The following is a 13,563-nucleotide window of genomic DNA, read 5'->3' as shown; positions in this document are numbered from 1 at the left end:
AGTATAAAAATATAAATTCACCTTTCTAAAATGAAAAATAATTACTTTTTTTTACATTTTAAAGTTCTTAAAGTGTTGTTAAATGATAATATTTAAACAGAAATAAAGTAACAATTTTTTTACTTTAATTATCCAAGCAAAATTCCAGTTTACAATACAACTGCAACCTTTCAATTGTGCAGCATTTGCGAAAGTACAGTATTTATCGTTCTGTAAATTAAAAAGTACTCGTCACGCAAACTGTATGGTAGCTTAGAATATAAATTTTAGTAATGGAATTTTAATGCACTTTAAATAAAGTTTATATTTGCTGAACACATTATATCAGATCGAAAAAAATAATATCCACTCGTAATTTTATAAATCTATTTTATAAAACTATATTAAATTGAACATTAATTTAATGTAAAATTTAAAACATTAAACGTTTTTATTATTCGAAAATATATAAAAATTTAATTTGAAAATAATTGTAAGAGAGTTAATTTCTTAAATAATTAACTTTTTCTTTATGATTAAATATAATAATATAACACTAAATAAATGATCATTTGTAATTTATAATATTTTATTTACCGTGTATGATCATGTCTATGTATAACAGTCTTACTGCAGAATGTTATTTATCAGCTCTATTTCTTAAGTAAATTCAAGTTCGAACGAGGCACTACGGGCTGCAATTTTTAAACTATTCGCCAGTTATTCGTGTATAATTATATTCATATACAGTAATTGGTGTATAATTGATCGAGGCCTTTAGCCAAATCTTTCTACGTCTAATCATCGTTTTCATTTATCTAACTCAGTTCTCAAGATTAAGGAACGACAGGCAGAAGGACAGTGGAAACTTATAGGTCTACACTTTCGAAATTGCAGTCCAATTACTATATTTTACAGTATATAAGACACAACATTTTTCCAAAACAAAGGCTCATCCTGTGTGCTATCTCTTTATACGGTTAAAGCGGGGAAGAAAAACAAAAAGTACTTGAATTATCAGAAGAGAACTCTTGTTCTTCCTTGTTTTTCTATCTGAGAAAACTTGATGAAAAACATTTAGTAAATGTATGTAGTTGTGTTAATTCTGTATATATAATAGTTTGTGCACTGCCATTCAGCCATCAGTAATGAAATAAACCTCATTTTCAAGTTCTTCAATGTAAACTATATCTATAATTGTGAAATGGTTTGAATACTTAATTTTTTTATTGAGGACACATTTCGTCTTCGTAATGAATTATGTAAGACAAAATTTTCAGATTTTTTCCTTACACAGAATACATGAGTAAGTAAATTAAAGATTTTTCAACATAAAATTGAACTTGATACTTTAAAGTAAGTACTCTTGAAAGTGTAGTGATTTTTAGCACCGCTGTTCCAAGTCTTTACTACTGCTCTATAGTAAAACTTTGCATTATATAAAATCAATATCAATCTATTATTTTATAAAGGTTCATAGAACTTAAAGAATTCAGTTACAGTTGAATACCTCAATTTAGTGTAATGTAATTCTAGCGAAAAAATATATAGATACTGTACAAGTATTACTTAAATGAAAAGTTTGCTTATAATATTCAAAACTTGCATATTTTCAATACTAAATTTAAATTTAATTTACATCGCAGCATTGCGTAAAGACAAAATTTTCAACCTATTACCTCTACAGCATTTAAATATTTAAAAGAAATGTCGATATAGTTTAACTGTAAAGCATTCAAGAAATAAACTAACTAGTGATAAAGTATATCCAACCACTAGAATTGAAAATGGTCCAACCAAATCATACATGTTTAAAACAAGTTTAGTTTCGGAGTTTTCTGAATGTGATGATCGATTTATGCTGTTTCTTCTTACTTCATCCTTCTCGAACTTCCTGATAATTCCGGTTTCAAATAAGCGTAAAATTCTGAAATTAATTTTAAAATTATATTCGTTAAACAAATTTAAAGCAAAAGACTATAAAGATATTTCTCGATCTTACACTTTGTCGATGTTTTTCTTGTATGGAAATTTCTTGATTATACCTATTGCAATAGTATTAACATATAGTTGATCTGTAGATATCAGAAAACTTTCAATTCCGAAAGGATTGAGATTCAATTTCATATAAAGATCAAACGTTATATAACCAACACTTTCTGTCATTAATCTAATAGCAAAATTTTCGTCGAGTTGGGAATATGTGAATTTATTTGAATCGATTAATTTTTTCAAGGCCAGGCCTGTGCCTTCAGTTGATCGCTGTAAATAATTTTAATAGTTTGAATAATATGGAATTAAATTTATTATAAACACAGTGAATAATATAGAAATTCTATAATCATGTAATTTTTACATTATTCATATAGAATATAAAGTCATTGAAATTTCTGAATAATAGCGTTGACAATATATGCAGGTAATATTAATATTAAAGAAAAGTTCATATAATTGAACAGTTTATGTTTTAAGAAGTAATTACTTTTATTATGTTTTACTTTAGATCTATACATATTCTTGATATCTAACGATATCTTTCTAATATTTTTATGCATTTTTACTGTCTTTAATCCAGTTTCGGAGCCAAAGCGTCCCAAAGCTTCAGAGGCGTCAGCTTTGAAAAAGCTTCTAAATTTTATTTTATACTAGCAGATGAGACCGGCGTTGCCCAGGTAAAAAGTAACGATAGCGAAGATTAAGATAATTACATTACAGCCAATCTTACCCGTTTTCACAGAATGCAAAAATTAGATCCCTCTGTTTCCAGACTAATTAGAAAATTTTTAGATAAAAATATGTTTGATTTCCCGCATAAACGCAAAAAACCGCATCTGCGCCTGTAAATCTTGCACGTTGCTTTCTCTTAACACTTCTATTGTTGAAGAGTTAATCTTGTCCCTCTCCCCCGTGGGGGGAAATTTCGAAAAATCCCTTCTTGGTGTGCGTTCTCGTAACGTACCCTAACTGTGTACCAAATTTCAACTTTGAACTCCTAACCGCTTGGGCTGTGCGCTTATTATTATTATTATTATCAATTCGTCTTGATTATATATATAGATTTATTTGAAAATGACGTTCGAACCCACGACGGATCTTGCTTTATATACCTCCATCAATGGGTAGTTCCACCCATACAAAAAAGGCTTCGAATGTTCCACAATATTCCAGAACATTCCACAACATTCGACAGTGTTCTGGAGTACTCCACAATGATCTGGGATGTTTCGGAATGTTCCCGAACGTTCCAGAACATCCCGGAACATTCTGGAATGTTGTGGAATGCTCTCGAATACTCTCGAATGTTCTGGACTGTTCTAGAAATTTCTAGAGGGCGAAACTTCCAGCCCTTATATCTTCAATAGCACGCCCTTCAGGTAAAACGGGAACCTTTATGGATGGGGGATAGAAGGCTACCACACCATATAACTTCCTTGATCGTACCGGGACTTGTTTTTGAGTTTTAGCGGAACGCACTTTGTACACTTATTTTTATTATGTGTATTATTGATTATAGTTTGTTTAATTTTTATTGTACACGTCTTAAAGTTAAATAATTTAATTAAAATTTTGCTATTTATTAATAACCTGTGTAATTTTCTGTGTAAAATAATAGACATATCTGTCTTATTCATACAATTAAAAAATTGGGAAAGGGGTCTCAATTTTTCGTTAGCTTAGTGCCATAAAGAATATAAATCCGGCAGTATTTCAATCTCCAGCATTAAAATAAGAATGCTTACTATATAGTAAGCATCTTTATTTAAAAAATATTTATGCATGCCAGAGTTTTAGACTGGGAATATGGCTATTGGAACAAATGAAGCGAATATGCATTAATTAGAATAAATGTGTTGGCCTAAAATTGGCCGAGATATTTAACTCGGCCAATTTTATAATAGCTATTAATAATAACATAGCAGATATTAAAGCAGTGAGAAAATTTTTCCGTTATGTTGATGATTGCTTGATACGTTTTAATAACTCCATAATTAATGAGTATAATGTATTACATTTACTAAATAATGCAGACAAGCAAATCTAGTTGTCATTAGAAACTAAAAAGGTTAAAAAAACTAGCGTTTGTAGATAGATACATCATTAATTAAACAGATTAGATAATTTTTTACTGGTTCAAAATTATGTAAAAAGTTGTGATATCAAAAAAGTTATATATTTTTAATCTAATTAGCTAATTACATAAAGAAAAACTCTCTTAAGACGTTTAAAAAATGTCAGCAGTACAACTGTCAAAAAGCTAAAAAAAAGAAATATTTGATATAATTATTATTTATTTGTTAAATGATTATCTTTTAGCAGTAAATCAAAAATGTTAAACGAAACATACAAATGTGGTATTAAAACAAAGTTCTATTAATCCACGTAATCTTATAAAACTGTACACTAGAATGGAGTGTTTGAAAAAATTCAGAGTTTCGATTTTATAAAAATATATTACTCCCGAAATTAATAATCCATTACAAAAAAATTATCTGTAGATTTATACAACATCGAAGATTTGGTTGCATTTGGTTTGCTATATACCTCTGAACTCAGAGTTCAGTTAAGAATGCTTTAACTTTCATTGACGGTTTTTTGAAATATAGGCTAAACTTTATTTGAATTAAAATTATCTACGTAAATATTTTGTATAAGTACGAGTATAATTTTTAATTTTATACTTTCCGGTTTAAGTAATAATTTAAAATTTCTATTCATAAAAATTTTCGTGTAACAAAACGTAAAATTAATCAAAATTTAGTCCATTATTGAGCAGCGGTAAAAAAAAATTAGACGGATGGCAATTATTTTTTTCTGACTAAATGATTTGAAAATTATTATATACGTTTATCTAAATTGTATAGAGGAGAAGGTGGTATTATGGAACCCCAATTACATTTTAGTGAATTGTAAACAAGGTATCATAACTACACCCACATTTTTTGTGCGAAAAGTACTGGTAACTATTAAACTAAATGTTCCTAATTGGATTTTTCGCTAGTGTAATTATAAGTATGGTTTTTGAAGGCTTTTGTACAAAAAGTCCGAAAGTAGGCTTAGAGAAAATCGGGTGGTAATATGGAACCTTACTGTATATTTTCAAAAAAAATGCTTTAATGTAGCCAAAAACAAATAGGAAAGGACAAAAAATGTTAAATAATTACCAAATTATTTACTCCAATGTATTTTATCGCAAAAATGCTTTTATAATAGAAAAATATGACCTCCATCAACAATATATATTCCAGCAGCTCTTTTTCGATATTCTCGGGAAGAATTGGCTTTCTACCTAGTGTCTTTTTCACAAATTGCTCTGGAGGAATGTCTGCTTGCAAATAGAAAGTTCGGAGGAGTTGAGTTCCATATTACTGTAAAAGCACCAATGGGGTCCGTATTTCACGCATCGCCATCTTGAATTAACTTACGTCTGTCAAGACCAAAATTTAAAAAACGTGAACATCACACAGATTAATATGTACCCCTAAGTCTCTGGAACGGAATACATGCACCAATGAACCTACAACTACACGATTTATATTTTAAAAATAATTAAATTCACTTAGCATTCAAAACTTGCGAATTTTGAAAAAAACAAATTTGCTGATTAAATGCGGACAACCGTTTAACTGAAGTAAAACGGGTTTTCCCCTTGCTATGGATGTCTGCCTAGTTCAGTTCAGCCACATTCCGCTACAGTTCGCCTTTATTATCAGTTCGAAATGGGATATATAATACCTGCAGTGTTCCATAATACCACCTTCTCCTCTATATGTATATTAGCTCTAAAATTGCTAATATTTTAATTTTAAAATAATGATGCCACACGGCATGCTAATTCTGTCTTTTAGATACAAAAATATTTAGTTTTTGTTTCCAATTAAAAACATCACATTATACTTACAAGAATCACTCCGAAAATTGAATTATGAGGATTTATGCCTATAGTATATTTCCCATTTTCTGCAGCCTTCACTAATTCAGTAAACGTTCTGGGAACATTTTCATAACCAGGAAATGTGATGAAGGACATCAATGCACCGCTATAACTAGCAGTAAAAATAAATGTTGCAAATATCCATCCCGAGACAATCATCCTGCAGCTGTGGCCGGAAGGTAAAAATAACTCATTTCCTATGTTTAATAATACATTATTACTATATAATATTTATTTAACTAAACTGTTAATAATATTAGTTTTCATACAACCTTGATCGCAAAATGATCCAAATAAGGCCCAAGCAATATCGTATGCTTTTGAATGTTTTCTCTTATGCAATTCTTCATCTTTTCGAAATATAATTGTAAATATAATTACACAGATGAAAAATACGAAAAGCGTTAATAACCACATCTGTAAATAAATAACAGAAATATTCGTAATTATTACATAAATACGCAGGTATGTAAAAATAATGTTATCTGTAATGCTTGCTTTGTTCTAGTTTTGAAATACACAGTCACAACTAGGGTTTTTCCAGCGGGATCCCTACTATTATTTAACCCGAGAAGTTATTCTGATCTCAGAAAATTCAACAAATTTCTTAAAAATTCACTGTTTTCTTACTTCCTGTCAAAGTTGAGGAAATTTTGTTAATAGAAAGTATAATTAACTCTAAACCGTCAGAATACATTTGTATTTACTAATTTAAAGCTTGCTTATTAGTTTTTTACATTTTTGCTGATTTTGGCATGTCACAAATTATCAATAATCAATATGTAGCCAATTTGTGACAGGATTGAAAATTCTTTACTTGCCAGAACCTATAATATCTGGAATAATTGCGCTTATGCTGTCTTAATTTATAAACATGCTCATTAGCTTCAATAACTGCATTATGCCAGATTGTGCAAATTGGAATAGGATACAAACGAGTACGAAGTATGCAAGTATGAAGTGGATGTCATGTGTAATACACATGACATCCGCCTTCTCTTAAATGCACTATAGACGATTCCACCTACATCAATTGAATAAAAAAAAGGCATTCTCGGTAGCAGCACTTTTCTTTAGTAAAATAAGAATCAAATTGAGTGATCGGAATATTGACCATCTTTGCTTTTTAAAATTTTAATACAGATTTACAATAATATTTTGTACTAGCAGACCCCGCCACGCGTTGTTGTGGCTCAAAATGTATCTATTATATATGTAAAACACATCCCCCGTGGAGGGGGGAAATGTTTCGAAAAATTTCTTCTTAGTGTACATTCTTTTGACGTACCCTATTAAAACGCAATCAAAAACGCAAAAACCCGCATCTAAAATAATATAATAGAAGCAGAGTTCTTTACGTAAGCCTTAATCCTAACATCTCCCTTCGGTGGAGAGAATTTCGACACGTATATTATATAAAAACACGTGCGTATTCGAATGCAGCGTTGTGTCAAAATTTCATAAAAGCCTTAGCCTAGATTATATCTTTTAACTTATATGAATGCTTAACGGAATAATATACAGCCTATGTCCACCCTGAAGTTCCATTCTAAATATTGGTGAAAGAATTTTTGAAATCGGATGAGTAGTTTCGGAAATTACCCGCTATATCCAAACTTACTTATTATATACTTACATAGGGGAGATCGGGGCAAGATCGGCATGTTAAGCTTTACTTAAATTTTGTGTAATAAATACTGCTGTAAACTGAAAAAAAAGCTTTGCATATTGTCTATTGGAATGTTACCTTACTATAGAACTGGTTAAAATCAGTTTGGAAATAAAAATAATTAAAATAATTACAACTTTACAAGAAGAGAGAAATTGACGAAGTTGCCCCGGGTATAGGGGCAAGATCGGCAACTTCTCTCTTTTTGTAAAGTTGTAATTATTTTAATTATTTTTATTAAAGTTGCCCCTGGTATAGGGGCAACAGTAATGGGGCAAGATAGGCACGTATATAAAATTATGTTATTAACAATGTATAAGTTGGAATTCACTATTAAAACAAAGAAATACAAATCCAACACCCATTTAATATTATTACAACGAAATGCAAGTTCAAAGACATATATACATGAATAACAAATGCAAACATGTTTTCATTTATCATCTGTTTGATTTTTATCCTTTGCTTCTAATGTGGCTTTATGTTGCCGATCTTACCCCGCTAGTCATGATTTCGAAACATTAAGTACAACCCTGAGAACAGAATGCCAAGCCACGATCTGGCCACGTGAATAAGTTGAAGTTACATCCTTCTAACAGGAAAAGTAACTTTCGTTATCATGGAATTATAACAAAACCTGCCAATTCAATATAAATGGAAAAAAAATATTATATGGAATTGAACGAAAATGAAAATTTGCTTGATAATTCAACTACGCTTGTTGGAGAACAATAAAAACACTACACTCAACAAGCCACCAATAAAACTCAACTGCCTAACCTATAACCAAAGTCTCCTTTTAATTTGTTTTTGAAAAAAAGCGCTTGACAAACTTGCCCCGCATGCCGAAGTTGCCCCGATCTCCCCTACAAGCATTGCCTCTTTATAATATTAGTATAGATTATGTTCTATTTAATTAAATAACGAAAATTACTTTGTAAGTTAGATGTTTAATCTAAGTTCATTTTTTCTTTAAATTTTCATTTCAATTCAAAGATATTTTTGTTGTAAAGAGTTTTCAACAAACTTTAATAATTTTTTTCTATTTGTGAAAATTTCTAAGTGATTCAAAAGTAATTTTTTATACATATTTTACACAGCATTAGTAATATTATTTTGAAGGTTGCAGGAAGTACTAAGTTACTTAAAAATAAAAAATAATTATGTCATTCGATTTTAAGACTTATTTAATATCTTAATTAATTATATCCCGGAATCCCGGAAAACAGTTCACTTTCTTCTCAGAATCCTGAGACAAAAAAAAGATAAAAATGACAAACCTTAGTCACAACGTAGCAGTTCGGCATAATTTTCATTAAATTATTTCTTTATAACAATAAATTAATATTTATAATGAGTTACAATAAATTTTTATAGACTACATCTCCTGCAGGATTATATATTTCTGTGATGCTAAAATAATATGAATCACAGGAAACAGACTAAAACATGTGCATATTTAGTTATAGGAATACACCATACACATGGAAAGAAATATAATAATGAAAAAAAACATATTCTTTCTCTAAGCATTTATGCTTTTATAGCATCATAACCAACGAAGGGAAATTTTTTTAATAATAAAAATGAGTACTTCACAAAGTGAGTTCACACACCTCTGTGTAAACGTGAGGCTCTACTATCAACACTTTGTATGAAATTAGAATTTCTTACAACTGAAACTTTAAAATATTTTAAAATATCCCTACTTGAAATTTAACCTTAAATTCTGAAAATTAAACATAATTTTGGTAAACCTTAAAATTAAATACGTAAGATTCTATATAACATTAGCAAAGAATCTGTATTGTTCATGCAGACAATTGACTATTTAGTGACTAAATAAATTAATGAGTATTTGTATAAACAGTATTTTGCTATATCACATTTGACTGAAAGCTTCGAAAGCAGTACTTTATATGTGTACTACGAATTTAAAATTTTAACAGGTCCGAATAAGAACAAAATATTAATAGAAATATATAGTGGATACCACAAAATCATCTTTATACATATATAAGCCATTGATCGCATGTCAGTATATCTGTAACGGCATGCTTAAAACGCCCATTAAGGGAGCCCTAGCGATTATTTTAAATTAACAATAAATTATTTTTATTCGTAATAGGAATTTATTATTGATATAAATTTATTATTTATACCATGGAATGGTATAAATAATTATTGTATGCCTTGATTAACCTTGCACTGCACGTTTACAATATTCCATGTGCGTTGACTCATGGGAACTTTGTTGAAAAAATGGCGGATTCATTTAAAATCGAGGTTTACAAGCGAAGGTAAATAAAAAATTAAACTATTTTAAAGTATTTGTAGAATGTTTAATAGGTAGAAATATAGATCCGTATGACGCGATTGGGACAGTAAGATTTACCCTCCGAATGAGCACAGAGGTGGCGACCTCCACCTCTGTGCGAATAAGAAATGTCTAATGAACCATACCCCTATGTGCGACCCTTCCCGAGATATAGCCCTCTGAAAATTATTCCATGGGTCATGTGACCTCCTGTTTGCCATAATTTACCCCGAATAAGCAGGTCGACAAACCCCCGAGTATGCGCGAGCGCCTTAATTTTTTTTCGCGCGGTAGACTCCCTTTTGACCACGGTGTCACATGGCCGGAAATGACGTAGGCGAATTTTCAGGGGCTTATATCTCGCGAAGGGTTGCACATAGGGGTATGGTTCCTTTGACTTTATTGTTTGCATGGGGGCTACAGTTTGGGAGGGTCGCCATCCCTTCATTTGGATGGTAAATCTTACCATTGGGACTTTAACGGAGCTGTAGAGCATATTGATAGGAACAAAAAAGTCAAAGGAACCGTGCCTCATGGAAATTTGTAAAGAACACCATCTAGGGGCATCCCAGGCTACTAGTTTATTTATAAAATATTGAATTTTTATAGTTATCCATAACATGTTAGGTTGGTACAACTATATTTGCTTTTCTGCTCAGAATATTGATATCGTTATTTGTGAATATAGCAATGTATTGATATTGAAGAGATGAACAATATTTTGAAGTATTTTGATGCTTTTGTCATCTCAGCTATGAACTAGAAGGGACCCAAAATAACTTTTATTAAGTACTTTCTGGAACATAATATAAAGATTATCCTGGAACAAATTACTACTTGAAAACATAATTTGGACAGGAATCTAAACTTAATTATTATTGCTATATACAAATGCTGCTGTACTTGCTTTTTTCAAAGAGTAACAAAAATGTTCTTGTTGAGTCAGATACTGAAAAAGAAGGGAGAGACTATTTTAGGAAAGAGCTTGGAATGAAANTATAAAATATTTTATTATAAATGTAATATTTATTACAATTTATATTTATTATCAATATTTTAGATAATAAATATCGTATTTTTCTACGATATACGTGGAATATCTTACTTGAATCCGAGATATTCGACAAGAACAAGAAAGATTCTTGACATAATTCCTATGTTTACAAACTTCTCTTTATTTTCATCCAATTGAAGAAGTCCAGGAATCTTATCAATAAAACAAAAAACAAAAGAAATGTATTACACATTGAAAAATAGTGGGTATTTTTCTTACAATATTGTATTTTTACTATTCTCTAATTCGTATTTAAGAATGATAATTCTGGAAAGCAATGTAAGTTACATGATTTATACAAATTCTATTAGTAAAACACGTATAATATTTAACTTTTTATATTATTAAGATAAATCACGGTTAGATGGTGAATAAAAGTTCTGAAAGATGTGAGTGTGAAAATAAATTATATTCTAAAAATCCGACTGAACTAATAATTTATCACACCAATCAACACAAAATCGGTCAAATTAATAGTGTTTTCCGATAGTTGTAAAAAAGAAAGTATAAGTTTCTATTTAATCACTATCTCACTTTTACAGATGTAGGTTAATTGTTGAACAGCATAGAAGTGAGCCTTCTACCAGAGTCTACACTATTATTTTAGACCGATTTTAGGTTAGATTTATTATTCAAGCTTATAAATTGTTATATAAAGATAAAAGTCGTCCGTTAATCTTAAGATATTCGAAGTTACAGTAAATATAAACATGCGTAATACATTTGCAAGTCAGAATCAGAAACATTCGATATTTTCACTTATTTTTATAGCAATTACGCGAAAAGAGCAAGCACAGTTTTCATGTAACATAATATAGCAATGAATGACGCTATGTTTCGACTTATAGAGTAATTACATGAGATCACCATCTAATAGTCATTTACCCTAAAACAGTATAACTTATATCTCAAATGCGTTACTTTTAAATTTTTAGTAAAAATGTTATAAACTTTTAAAATTAAGTCTATCGTTAAAATAAAACTCAGTAAGTTTAAGTAATATATCATTACCTCTGTTGTAAGAACTGCAAGAGTTACGTTCTTTAGCAAATTCTTCATTTCTTAGGAACAAAATAATTTATATAAATTTTTATAAACATTTGTTAAGTTAAACTGTGTCGTTGCAAAAATATATTATCTCAAAGTATAAATAATATGCTCAAAATTCATTTGCCAATAAAAAAACTGGAATATTTAATATAAATATTTTGCAAATAGTTAAATATTTCACATTTATTTGAAATTTTATTTACTAAATCTAAAAATATTGAAAAAGTTATCAGAAAATTCTTATATTTTGAAAATGTTCTAAAATTTGAACTCTGAACCTAAGCGATTCTTAAAATCTTATTTTTAAAATTAAGTATTCTTCATATACTCTTTACTATTTATAAGCATGAAATAACTATTCTAAATAACTATTTAGTTTGGTCAGACTTCAATCCGAGACAATTCAGAACTTCAGAATTCAATTCGAGACAATTGCACAGAATTTACCATGTTCGTTTAATTAAATAATGTGTAAATTGAGAATAGTTTATTCTTAATATGTTAAAAAAAATTTAAACTTGCAGCAATATAATTAAATAAACAGAATATTTAAAATTGTTTTTATTTTCATGCATTATAGAAAATCGTTCTCACGAAGAGCTATCCATTTATATAATTTGATTTTGATATAGAGGTTTAAAAAATAGTTGTGTAAATTTTACATTTTATTCTAACTTCGTGACATTAAGTTTGCTATTCGCGTTTTTCACGAACTATAGAGGGCGCTGTATTTTTACAAAATGGCTACTCTATCTGGGTCGTTTGTTAGTCGTCAGTGTAAAATGAATTATATATTACTATCTGATGTAATGAAATATGCTACTTGTAGCAGTTCATCGAGAAATTTTATAGAAGGAGAACAAGTATTACTAGCAGGACACGTCATTTTATNGCTAATAATAAAAAATTTAAGTTAAAAAGAATATCCGGAAATTATTTATATATATTATTTTATTTTATAGCTTCAAATTATAAAACCATTCTGTACTAAAGTTTTGTAAAACTGTAATGCTCATTATAAGATATTTTGTATTACAAGACATATTATCCATCATATATGTCAACTAGAATTTTATTTGGAATTATTTGTATTCTGTGTTAAAATATCAAATTTAGAATTAAAATTATATCCTATATTATATGAAGAATTTTTCTGTAAAGAAGAAATATAGTATTTACCTGAAAAGTAAACGGACGAATTACTGCAGTTAATTTTGATAGTTGTGGTGGTTTACCAATAACGAATTTCACCGGGTTTACAGTAATAAGATATGAAAAATCCATGTATTTATATCGTTCAAAGGTCTGACTTTTTGGTATGACAATGTCAACTGACTAAACGACAATATAGAAAAATAGAGATTAAAATGTTAAATACAAAGATAATGTGATGAAATAACCTATATATCATACTTTATTTCCGAAATAATATTTAATATCTTTCCAATTTCCTTTTTTAATTTCATAACTGTAATAAAAATGTTTATTATAAATTAATAAAATAACGATTGATAAAATAAATATTTTATGAATCGCTATTTTATATTTATGTGACGTTAACC

At 29.1% G+C, this 13,563-nt stretch overlaps 2 protein-coding genes and 1 long non-coding RNA gene across 3 annotated transcripts in view; all 3 read right to left on the bottom strand.

Annotated features, from left to right (window-relative positions):
• LOC111640466 (ionotropic receptor 93a-like) overlaps window positions 1-589 on the bottom strand; it is a 33,445-nt gene extending 32,856 nt beyond the window's left edge. Inside the window, exon 1 of the mRNA XM_023386476.1 lies at window positions 577-589. Coding sequence (XP_023242244.1) covers window positions 577-589 — 13 coding nt within the window. The remainder of the gene's footprint in view (window positions 1-576) is intronic.
• An 808-nt stretch (window positions 590-1,397) lies between these two features.
• On the bottom strand, window positions 1,398-13,454 carry LOC111640469 (ionotropic receptor 93a-like). Its single transcript, XM_023386478.1, has 6 exons — window positions 13,415-13,454; window positions 13,181-13,336; window positions 6,184-6,328; window positions 5,879-6,108; window positions 1,982-2,241; window positions 1,398-1,906 (listed from the first exon to the last, which is right to left on the bottom strand). The coding sequence occupies exons 2-6, from the start codon at window positions 13,283-13,285 to the stop codon at window positions 1,678-1,680; spliced, it is 969 nt and encodes a 322-aa protein (XP_023242246.1). The 5' UTR covers window positions 13,286-13,336; window positions 13,415-13,454; the 3' UTR covers window positions 1,398-1,677.
• Window positions 10,993-12,085, bottom strand: LOC111640470. The gene is made up of 2 exons (XR_002759279.1): window positions 11,963-12,085; window positions 10,993-11,103 (listed from the first exon to the last, which is right to left on the bottom strand). It is a non-coding gene; the product is annotated as an uncharacterized LOC111640470 (long non-coding RNA).
• Window positions 13,455-13,563: the final 109 nt, after the last annotated feature.

Source organism: Centruroides sculpturatus, unplaced genomic scaffold (genome assembly GCF_000671375.1).
Source record: "Centruroides sculpturatus isolate CEXI.00-Female unplaced genomic scaffold, Cexi_2.0 scaffold1147, whole genome shotgun sequence".
NCBI lineage: Eukaryota > Metazoa > Arthropoda > Arachnida > Scorpiones > Buthidae > Centruroides > Centruroides sculpturatus.
This window is presented reverse-complemented; position numbering and strand designations above follow the sequence as displayed.